General features: G+C 50.5%; 1 protein-coding gene across 6 annotated transcripts in view; it reads right to left on the bottom strand.

Moving 5' to 3' along the window:
* Positions 1-12,161, bottom strand: part of LOC146206604 (sushi, von Willebrand factor type A, EGF and pentraxin domain-containing protein 1-like) — a 159,442-nt gene that overhangs the window by 62,919 nt on the left and 84,362 nt on the right. For all 6 annotated transcript variants that reach the window (XM_084591363.1, XM_084591362.1, XM_084591364.1 and 3 more), the window contains 2 exons: positions 2,352-2,543; positions 1,676-1,785 (listed from right to left, as the gene is read on the bottom strand). In XM_084591363.1, the coding sequence (XP_084447489.1) occupies positions 1,676-1,785; positions 2,352-2,543 (302 nt within the window). The remainder of the gene's footprint in view (positions 1-1,675; positions 1,786-2,351; positions 2,544-12,161) is intronic.

The following is a 12,161-nucleotide window of genomic DNA, read 5'->3' on the forward strand; positions in this document are numbered from 1 at the left end:
CTTAGTTTTGATTTATTTATTTATACAACGTACCTACAGTGTCCTATGTGCGCTGCTTGCGCTAACCATTTGCTGCGCATGAGGCAGTCTGTACACCCTTCCTGCGTATAGTTTCATATTCTTCAGCGGCAACTTGGGAGGAAAACTTTCACACCATCAAACAACATAGATATTCTTCCCTCCCCCCCCCCCCCCCCCTCCCACACACACATAAACAAAAACAAAACAGCAACATAGAAAGTGTCCTTAAAGCACCGAAATGGATTGGTGCTCGAGTTTCTCGACAGAAGAAATTAGCCTTCCAGATGCACGAGTTGCGTCCGATGCCGCAAAAAACATCGCGTCGGGCATTTTTTTTTTTTTCAATTTTCAGAAGCATTTTACACCTTCAGTTGTAACTGATTATGAAGTACAGGTGCGGTCATCACAACTGAAATTGTATGCACTGCAGAATTCCAACAATTTTCTGCAACAAGAGGGTACGTTCTTACGGCGTCGCCAGACCAGCGATCATCTCGAGCCCATCATGGTGGAAGCCGGAATAGCCTGGCATGAGGTAACGAGTGCCAGCTCATTAAAAATTCTAAAAAGGGAGAGCGATATCTCTGGCACGTCAAAAGCTTTTATTTGGCTAACTATCCGAAAGCGCCAAGTGCCACTTGCAGTACAAGTACAACATTATGTCGCCACGCGCAGCGGAATGCATGATAAGTGGTCTCAGGCACCTTAAACAGTACTGAAGTAATAACTTTCAATGATCGAAAAAGGAAATAAACAATGAGAAAGGAAATTACAGGTAATGGCCTGCTGATGTAACGACCAAAAAAACTACTCTGTGCGGAGAAAACAAACATCCGCCCGAAGCCCGAGTAGCAATGAATGAGATTGCAATGGTAGTAATGACATGAACAGATGTTTAGTTTGGGCTAGTTGGTAGCAATTTCTTGAAAACATGGTGCAGGTATAGACAAGGACGACACAGATGTAGACGGCGCAGGCTCTATGCACAGCGCCTGTCCCGTCTACATCTGTGTTGTCCTTGTCTATTTTGCGCTAAGTTTTCAAGACAATGATATCAGTCAGTGCGTAAGAATTTGCTGCGTGAAACACACCACTGCATAGCTGTGTTGAATGAATTCTCCGCGTCGTCCCCACTGACTACTGACCTACTTATACTCTATTGCGTTCAAGGGACAAGTCACCGCTTCCCCCGGCACTGTCCGAATTCTCGCCGCCTCTATTAGGCACCTGAGAGCTCCGCGCCTCTCGCAAAGAAATCTTATTACCGGAATTCAGTGACCACTTACCTCTGACTGGTTGCGTGGTAGCTCCAGATTTTTTTTTTCTTTTTTTTTTTCACTTCAGCAACAACGCTTTAGCCGGTGTGCGCTGCCAAAGGTCACGGAGCTACGCTTCAGCATTTTGCTGGATCGGTGAAGCGTTTTTTTTTTCCCCGAATGAGTGGACCAAATACCTCGAATTAAACTAACATGACAAGGCTGAAGCTCATAAGAAATAAATGGATGAGTGTAATAGTAACGCGCAACTAAACTTCCTAAGAAAGTACCACGCCGCAGCAGTTCAACGTGCCGTATCTCATTTAGTGCGTCACGCGGGAGTTTCCGAGAGGTGCCGCCACAGGGTGTCTCCGCGCCCAATAGGCTTCGCGTAATACCTTCTTGGTAGGTGCGGTCGGGACGCTGGGCTCCGTTGAGGGCCGCGTTGACACAAGCGTTGAAGGAACAATGGTATTCGTAGTGGTGTCGGGCGCCGAAACATTTTTCGCTGGAAGAATGGTGAAACAATTTTCCCATGAGCATACATTTCACGACTCAAACGTAAAAGGATAAAAATATCCACGTCCACGCACGCAGATTCATTGCACTTGCAAGACAGAAGAGTCTGCTGATATTACAAAAGCCTAGGTTGCGTTGCTGCCTGAGTTGTTTTGCCTGCTGTAAATGCTGGATTATGTTAAAACATAACAGCCAAGGAATGGCATATCTAACCTTGCCTTTCAGACAATAGAACGGCGGAGGAATACTATTATCAACGCGATATTCATAAAAAAAAAAAAACGCAAATCTTGCAAAATGTGCGCAAGTAACAGTAGATATGGCCCACTATTCAGAAGCCAGCAGCTCACAATTGCTTAATGTCAGTTAAATCTTCTCTCGTTCCATTCAACTTTGACCAATATCACGGTGCGAAATAATATTTGATCAAAATTGGGACTACACACTAAGCGGTCACTTTTGCAAGGGCAACTGAAAATTTGCAGATGCGACCTGCACCAACGGTGACGTCTTCACACTCGGACCTGTTCACTAAGTGCTTGATTCGTCGCTCACCCCTGCACACGGGCGTCGGGTGGGGTGTCCAGCTGACCCGGACGCCGTCGTGGATGGCGCAGCGAACGGCCACGCGCTCCTGCATCGCGTAGCCCGGCTTGCAGAAGAAGCGGCACCGGCTGCCCCAGTGACGGCCGCGGCTGCAGCGCGCACTGCCGTGCTCGGGACGACGCAGCGCCGGACAGCGACGCACTGAAACGAAAATGAAATTTGTTTAATGAACTGCCTTTTCGCATGAAGGAACATCAGTTAAATGAAGCGTACCCAGCCGATGGCTGCACCTCCTCGAGGTCCATATCTGGGAGTTTTAGAGCAGCAACAGCGACTGTAACCTTTGCCTTAGTAAAATATACTATGCTGTACTGTGTATAAAACAGGTTCATATTTTTCACAATTCGCATTTACTGGCTAAACCATACCTATTTTACAGCAAATACTGCCGCGAAACCTTCAAAACTGTATTTGTTGTTTCTCAACTGCCGCCGGCATACAGGCTTGTCACTCTGATTCTGAATCGCGTATCAGTTCCGCAATCTTGGTTTGTTAATGCTCGATGTCGCGAGACACACCTTTATCAATTTCGTTGTAGCGCAAGATGCACCGAGATCTATCTCGAAGATTCCGGCCACTCGGGTGTCTTTCCACAATGTTCCAGCCCGTGCTGGTAGCTGTTTGCGGCGTTATCTAGATTGTTCTGTGCAGCCTTTAAATTGAGCGTTGACGAGTGTGACGGGCAATCTTTGTCCGACGACCGACGAGCACGTTTGTTGCTATCGCCGCCGCCGAGTTGCTTAGTTCTTTTGCGGGCGCAAGTCAGCCCCAATAAAGAGTTATTTGAGTACCATCACGCCTGTGTTTTCTTTTGGCGTGTACGGCCTTGTCACCACTACGTGACATCTGGTGGAGGTGCTGCCTTTGATCCTTCAAGCGAAGACCCAAGCCGTGTTCCTGTCGCCCTAGAAGACCAGCCTACAGGTTACCGAGCCAGCCGCCGACTTCAAGGCCAGAACCCGAACACGGTCTGCTGCCTGACCCCATTCGATCTCGGAAGGCATCGACGCTGACAATGGCCCGGCCTACAGCACCGGTTGTTTTCGTCCAACCCCGTGAGCCCCCCTGCTTCTATGGACGACCGGATGAAGATGCTGGAGACTGGATCGACCTTTTCGACCGTGTGGCAGAATTCAACGGCTGGAACGACGCTGCGAAACTCAGGCAGGTCTACTTTGTTCTTCAAGGACATGCCCGAGTTTGGTTCGAAAATCATGAGGCAGCTATGAAGGATTGGGACATTTTCAAGGAAGCGTTTTTGACTGCCTTTTCAAGCGTCGTCCGAAAGGAAAGAGCAGGCCCTCCTTCAGTCAAGACTTCAATTTACTAACGAGCCTGTCCTGGCGTACGTTGAGGAGATGAAGAGCCTCCTTCGCCGCGCCGACCCTAACATGACCGAAGGTGAGAGAGTCAAATTGTTAATGCGAGGCGTTAAGGAATCGCTTTTTGCAAGTCTTGTACGAAATCCGCCAAAAACGGTGGCGGAATTTGAAACGGAGGCGTCTAATATCGAGATGACGTTGGCCACCCGGATGCGCCACTACGAGCGACCACTTCAGCCGGACTGCTCAACCCACTACCCCAGCGCATCTGCAAGCGGAGAGAACCTTCGGGACCTCATTCGGGAGTCCCGAATGCCATCCTCGCAACAACCCCAGGTGGCGACGCTTGCGGACGTCGTCGGTGAAGAAGTCCAGCAGGCGCTGGGCGTTCCTCAAGCGACGGCTGCGACTGTTCCAGCACAAGAGGCAACAGCGATGAACTACGCTGGTGCATTACGTCGCCCTGCGCCCCGACGTGATGACTTTCCGAACCCTCGCCGCTACCGTCCTGTTCCTGAAAACCGCCCCTTGGCCACCGCCCGCCAAGCCTACCAACGACCCCCAAGCCCCAGAAAGTGCGACGCCTGGAGGACAGCAAACAACCGACCGCTCTGCTTCCATTGTGGTGAGGCAGGACACATTCTCAGTCACTGCCCGTACAGGCGGATCGGCCTCCGTGGTTTCGCTGTCGACGCCCCACGTCCCCGTCCTGGCGAGCGACCACAGGAAATCAACGACTTCCTGCGCAGCGGAGAGCACTCGTCGCCAAGGCGTCTATCACGCTTCCCATCGCCGTACAATGCACGATTTGCGTCGCCGGGCCGCAGTTACGTGCAAGGACGATCTCCTATCCCCCGTAGGGGAAACTAAAGGCAGCAACCTTTGGAGGTGAGGTTGCTCAACGGCGAAAAGACGAATATACTCCGCCGCCGACGACCACTAACGACGACGCAACCATTTCATCGCCCCTCCACACGACGACATCGACGACAACACGACCAGAGTGCAAGCCGACACACCCGCCCAGCGAAGTAACAACGGTATGCCCCGGCCATGACCTGAAGAAACGACGGAGCCGAGATTGGACACTAAGGCCCACGTGCAATGCGAGGACGCGAACAAGTGACCTTGAAGTTGATATCGACGGTCGCAGAGTCAATGCCCTAGTAGACACCGGAGCTGACTATTCAGTCGTTAGTGGACCGTTAGCCTCTCAGCTCAGAAAAGTTACCACCGCTTGGGATGGCCCGCTGATTCGCACCGCAGGTGGCAACCTGATTACTCCATCGGGACGATGCACTGCAAGAATAACCGTAAATGGGCGTACTTGCCCCACCAGCTTTGTGGTCTTGCAGCAGTGCTTCCGGGGCGTGATTGTAGGCATGGATTTCTTAAATGAACATAGGGCTATCATCGACCTGCGATCCAATCTCATCAAGCTCTCTGTAGACAAAGCCATTCCTGCTACGACGACGTCGACGCAACACATCGCTCTAAACGTCCTCGATGAAGAATTGACCGTCCCGCCCCAATCAAGCGTCGCAGTCAGCGTAGGTAGCACAGACATCGAAACCGCTGAAGGCATCGTCGAAGGAAATATCCAATTGCTCTTGGAACGAGGTGTCGGCATCGCAAGAGGCATCGCGAAATTCCGGAGAGGCCAAGATCAGGTGCTGGTAACAAACTTCACTGAAGAATACCGGCATCTCAACAAGGGCACGACCATCGCTTTTCTCGACGAATTAGCGGACCTCAAAGACGTATTCGCCTTCCACGACCAACCACTGGAAGACGCACCGGACCAATTCCGTCAGCCCACATTTGACATCAACCCAGCATTGACCCACAGCAGGAAAAACCAGATTCGCAGTCTTCTTCGAAGCTACAGGGAGTGCTTCTCGTCATCATCGAAGGTACGACAAACACCACTGGCCAAGCACCGCATTATAACGGACGAACACGACCGACCTCTGCGCCAAAGCCCTTATCGTGTATCGCCGCGAGAACGGCAGGCCATTCGCGATCAAGTTGAGGAAATGCTGCGTGATGACGTAATCCAGCCATCGAACAGCCCCTGGGCGGTACCAGTCGTTTTGGTCAAGAAGAAAGACTGCACACTTCGCTTCTGCGTTGATTACCGCCGCTTGAATAGCATAACAATGAAGGGTGTCTACCCGATTCCCCGCATCGACGACACTCTCGACCAGCTCTGCAATGCAAGGTACTTCTCATCGATGGACCTGAAGAGCGGATATTGGCAAATTGAGGTCGACGAAAGAGATCGCGAGAAGACCGCATTCATCACACCGGACGGCCTTTATGAGTTCAAGGTGATGTCATTTGGCCTCTGCTCCGCACCAGCCACATTTCAACGAGTAATGGACACAGTCCTGGCAGGCTTGAAGTGGCAAATTTATTTGGTATATTTGGACGACGTTGTTGTCTTCTCGTCAAACTTTGAAGACCACCTAAAACGACTGAAGACATTGCTGGAAGCCATCAAGTCATCGGGACTAACGCTAAAAGCAGAGAAGTGCCACTTCGCCTACGAAGAACTGCGGTTCCTAGGTCACATCGTTAGTAAGGATGGTGTTCGCCCAGACCCGGAGAAAACAGCTGCAATCGCACAATTCCCACCGCCTGTCGACAAGAAAGCTGTGCGCCGATTCCTTGGGTTGTGCGCTTATTATCGACGATTTGTCAGAAACTTTTCGCTCATTGCCGAACCGTTGACGCAGCTTACAAAGGCTGACGTACCTTTTAAATGGAAAGCGCCGCAAGGAGAAGCATTCGACGAACTTAAGCGCCGCCTGCAGTGCCCTCCTGTACTTAGCCACTTTGATGAAAACGCCGAGACCGAAATTCACACCGACGCGAGCAGTATGGGCCTAGGAGCCGTTGTCGTCCAGAAGAGTGCCGGACAGGAGAAAGTAATCGCCTACGTTAGCAGGTCCCTCACAAAAGCCGAAGTCAATTACTCGACGACCGAGAAGGAGTGCCTAGCAATCATCTGGGCCACTTCTAAGTTTCGTCCATACCTATACGGCCGACCATTCAAGGTGGTAAGCGACCATCACGCGCTCTGCTGGCTGGCTAATTTGAAAGATCCCTCCGGCCGCCTTGCCAGATGGAGCCTACGACTTCAAGAATTTGACATGACTGTAGTCTATACGTCGGGCCGGAAGCATTCCGACGCTCCCCCGAAGGACGACGACGCCTTTTTGGGACCGGTAAGCGCCAGCAGTTTCGCAGAACAACAGCGATCAGACCCTGAGCTGAAAGCGCTAGCTGATTACTTGGAAGGAAAGATCGCTTCCCCTCCTGGTGTGTTCAGCCGACATTTATCATCGTTCGCGTTAAGCAATGGCCTCCTCGTAAAGAAGAACTTCGCACCCAACAAGACCGCACAGCTTCTCGTAGTGCCTAAAATCCTCCGGCAAGAAATTCTGCAGGCGTTGCACAATGAGCCCACAGCAGGCCATCTCGGATTTGCGCGCACATTGCGTCGAATCCGGGAGAAGTATTACTGGCCGCGACTGCCTGCCGAAGTTGCCCACTACGTGAAGACATGTCGTGAGTGCCAACGACGCAAGACGCCGCCTATCAGACCAGCAGGACTACTAAACCCGATTCAACCCCCAGACATGCCCTTTCAACAGATTGGAATGGATCTCCTCGGCCCCTTTCCATCTTCGTCTATGTGTAACAAGTGGATCATCGTGGCCACTGACTACCTTACCCGTTACGCCGAAGCAAAAGCACTACCAAATGGTACCGCGGCAGAAGTCGCCAAATTTTTGTCGAACAAATTCTCCTGCGACATGGCGCCCCAGAAGTGCTCATCACGGACAATGGAACGGCGTTTACGGCAGAATTGACGCAAGCGATCCTGGAATACAGTCATACAAGCCATCGACGAACAACTGCGTACCATCCCCAGACCAATGACCTTACGGAGCGCCTGAATAAAACGATCGCGGACATGATCGCCATGTACGTCGACGCTGAACACAAGACCTGGGATGCCATCTTGCCGTACGTGATCTTCGCGTATAACACGGGCAGTCCAGGAGACAACCACAGCGACCCCGTTCAAGCTTGTGTACGGCAGGGAGCCCACGACGACGCTCGACGCAATGCTGCCGCACGTAACCAACGAGGACAACCTTGACGTCGCCGCCTACCTGCAGCGTGCAGAGGAAGCCCGACGACTCGCACGGCTACGTATTAAAGACCAACAACGCACCGACAGCCGACGATACAACTTACGACGACGCCACGCAGAGTACAATCCAGGAAACCAAGTGTGGGTATGGACACCAATTCGCCGTCGCGGATTAAGTGAAAAGTTGTTGCGTCGATACTTTGGGCCGTACAAAATCATTCGCCGCGTCGGACCACTGGACTATGAAGTCATTCCCGACGGAACGTCAGCATCACAACGGCGACGCGCACGCCCAGAAATTGTACATGTTGTACGACTGAAGCTATGTTACGCGCGTTAAAGAATCTGTGGCGTTTAAACTTTGCAGTGTTTATGTTTAAGTTGCTTTGTTTTGGAACATCGAGGCGGTTTTTTTTTTTTTTTTTTTTTTTTTTTTTTTTTAAGGGGGGAGAAATGCCGCGAAACCTTCAAAACTGTATTTGTTGTTTTTCAACTGCCGCCGGCATACAGGCTTATCACTCTGATTCTGGATCGCGTATCAGTTCCGTAATCTTGGTTTGTTAATGCTCGATGTCGCGAGGCACACCTTTATCAGTTTCGTTGTAGCGCAAGATGCACCGAGATCTATCTCGAAGATTCCGGCCACTCGTGTGTCTTTCCACAATGTTCCAGCCCGTGCTGGTAGCTGTTTGCGACGTTATCTAGATTGTTCTGTGCAGCCTTTAAATTGAGCGTTGACGAGTGTGACGGGCAATCTTTGTCCGACGACCGACGAGCACGTTTGTTGCTATCGCCGCCGCCGAGTTGCTTAGTTCTTTTGAGGGCGCAAGTCAGCCCCAATAAAGAGTTATTTGAGTACCATCACGCCTGTGTCTTCTTTTGGCGTGTACGGCCTTGTCACCGCTACGTGACAATGCTACGTTATTAGCCTTTAAATGGCTCGTATGAAAATAGCTCTGCGATCGTTCGTAAAAGTGAACGCAGCTCGCGTATTATTTCAATGAGGTCCGGTCTGACAGGTTGGCATACCTTTAAACCTGAACTCGAGCGCTCTTTCAAATCCGAAAAATAAAACTAATTCCAATTGCAAAATGTGCGGTCAGGTTAGGCGCTTAGAAATGTAGAATAGCGCTTTAATTCTTGCGCTACTGATTGTGAACATTTGGCCTAACCAAGCGGCACGGAAAACGAAGGCAACGACAGGACAGAGGCTCACCTCGCCTGCCCTACTGTGCTCTCGCTATTTCTGCCTGTATGGAAGGCGTACAAACTGTTGATTACACGCTCTTGACGTTGCGCGCGAATGTAGATGCTCGGAACTGCAAGAGAATTCAGCACTCAAGGCAGGCAGCGGCATAAACACATATGGGCGATCGAGGTGAGTTTAACAATAGCGGGCGTCAATGACTGCGCACGCAATTTCATCCGACCCCGTGACTAGCGTGACTACCATGACCACTGCGTACAGAGGAGACCGCTCAATGTGTAGTCCTGCGCTTTCTCCAGACATGCACTGTAAGAGGAGACGAGAGTTATGCTATAGTCTGCCCGGTTCTAGCACGTGAGCCTATGCAACTGATGCGCAGGATATATGCAGGCCAGACGCCGTTGCCTTTTGCACTGAGGCTGAATGAAGTAACGAGTGAGGTCATGCAGAGACAGGTTATATTTTATCTACGAGACTCGTATTCGCGCAGATTGATCAGAGTACAGTTCTCATCGGGTGTAAGGGTGTTAAATGCGGATTATGAAAAGTAGACGAGACTAAGCCCAAGACTAAGACATACAAAGAACATGGGGAACTTTGTGCATTCACTTGTGACTTTACAGTGCACATTAAATAAGGTACAAGAAAACTGAATTAGCCGTAATGCACGGCAGGCCTGTCAAATTCCCACGTCTGCCACGCGTAACAGCCAATTCGATGTGAAAGCACTGGAGTGTGTGAGCGAACCAGCAGTACGCGGAAACTTTGTGCGCCTCTCTGACACATTTATTGCCACTTGCAACTTGAAAGCTTGATACAAGCTGGCGTATCAACACAGTGCCTGCGTCCCCACATGCAAGTCGCCGACAGACTGCACACGTGATGCGAATGAAGACATCGCACTGCTTCTATGCGAAGCCAGTTTCATGAACGACTCGAAGGCTTTTGCTTTCTCAGCCATGCGCTTCAAGGCTGCCGCGGAAGTACAGCGGTTGCCAAAAGGGTTGCCAGCGCGCCAGAAAAAGTGGCAATTGCTTGCGAATAGCTCGTTATACGCATCAACGACGCCATTAGAAAGCACTACGCGGAAAACAGTTTGGCACAGGCCGCAAATACTGCGTCTAACTGTCGCCCCTCATGTAAGTGAAGTTTCCACCTTTAGTAAGGACCATGCACCAATCCACATTTTCCAAGGCCAGAGCAACGACAAGAGATACCAAAGCTGAAGCAACAGTTATATAAAAGAGTTATCGGGACGCTTAACGAAGTAGAGACGCCTATATATGTGGTCTTATACTTTAGAATGATGCGTGGCGCATTACAAGACATCAACAGTGGATTGGGCGAAAGAGCGGTAAATAGCTTGAATGAAATTTCCCCCTTGCTCTACTGGATTCGGTTCTGACCGCGCGAGCGACTGCTCTGACGTCACAGGTAGTTTGAGGTCATGTGAAGCTTTAAACCTGCAGTATAACCAGTGCTCTGTTCATTTAAATTCGCATCAACTTTAGCGCAATCTTGCCCAAGAGCTGGAATCGTAAAAATGAATAAACAGCGATCGCAATTTTTTCATCACTCACCTCAAATCACCTGCGGCTTCACGAGCGACGTTCGGCGATCTAATCCGAAACCGAAATTACACGAGAAAAAAAAAGTCATTACAAGATATTTAGACCGCGGCGGGGTGGCGCAGTGGTTAGGGGGCTCTGCTATTGCCCCCAAGGATGCGGTATCGAATCCCGGCCTCGGCGCCCGCTTTTCGGTGGAGGCGATGAGCTAGGCGGCCATGTGCTGTGCTATGTCAGTGCACGTTAAAGAACCCCAGGTGGTCGAAGTTTCCGGAGCCCTCCGCTACGGTGTCTCTGATAGCCTGAGTCACTTTGGGACGTTAAACCCTAAAACCAATTCAACCCAAACAAGATATTTAGCTGGCATATGCTTATTACACGTCGTAACTCAAGTACACCATTGTGCTCAGCACAATTCCAAGGAACAGAAATAAGAATTGCGTCTACTCCTTCAGTCACCTTATTGCGACAGCATTTGGAACGATACACCTGCTACACGTTTAATTCGTTGCAGCTCGACGTTGTCATTGCCACACTTATTTGGCACTTAAGTGAGATTGTGAAACTTCCACGGCTCTCGGCTATGGCGCTTGACCAGCGCATCTGCCAATTGCCAGTGCACCTGCAAACTTGGTCATGTCATGTGTTCTCTGACGTCGCATACCTCGGCGACTAATCAGCGTCCGGCCGTGTCACCTGCCAACTCGGCCATGCCACGCGGTCTCATGACGTCACACAACTCACCAACCAATAAATGCTCGGTTACGTCACCTGACATTTACTAAGCAGCGGCCAACTCGGTCACGAAATTCCCTGATTGGCAGAGGTGTAGATGAAGTCACGTGGTCTCATGACGTGACAGGCGCCACCGACCAATCAGCGCTCGGAGGTGTGGTAACATCAAAACTATGCCATGACCCTCTGGGCCTGCCAGAGTAACTGCCACCTCAACCACGCAACGAGGTATTATGACGTCACACACCCCGCCGACAATCAGCGGGCGGCCATGTCACCTGTCAACTGTGCCACCTGTAAAATCACCTCTTAACTCGGGCACGGAATTACCTCTTGGTCTACAAGCTGACGTCGTCATGTGGTCTCCTGACGTCACAACCTCACCGACCAATCAACACTCAGTGATCAGGTCAGGTTACATTATGGTCTGATCGATGATTAGTTGAGAGGTTAATGACGACACAAGGTGACGTAACATCTCTTGACCAATCAGATAATTTCATGACACAGTTCAGCTTTAACTCAGAATGCGGATTCTAATACCAACGCATTAGAATGTAAACACAGCTATTACATTAAAACAGAGACGGCTGTCACACTGAAATGTGTGTAAACATCTATGGCTAGATGCATTATCAGTAGGCTGTCGAATGAAAAACAATTTCAACGGATGGGCGTTAGGGAGCTCCCACCGCTTGTCAAATGTAATGGTTCGCAACTGGCGGGCACCTGACGATCACATCATTCGAAATCGCGGCTGGT

The sequence above is a fragment of the Amblyomma maculatum genome, chromosome 1, assembly GCF_055883805.1.
Source record: "Amblyomma maculatum isolate TAMU_Amacu chromosome 1, ASM5588380v1, whole genome shotgun sequence".
Taxonomy (NCBI): Eukaryota; Metazoa; Arthropoda; class Arachnida; order Ixodida; family Ixodidae; genus Amblyomma; species Amblyomma maculatum.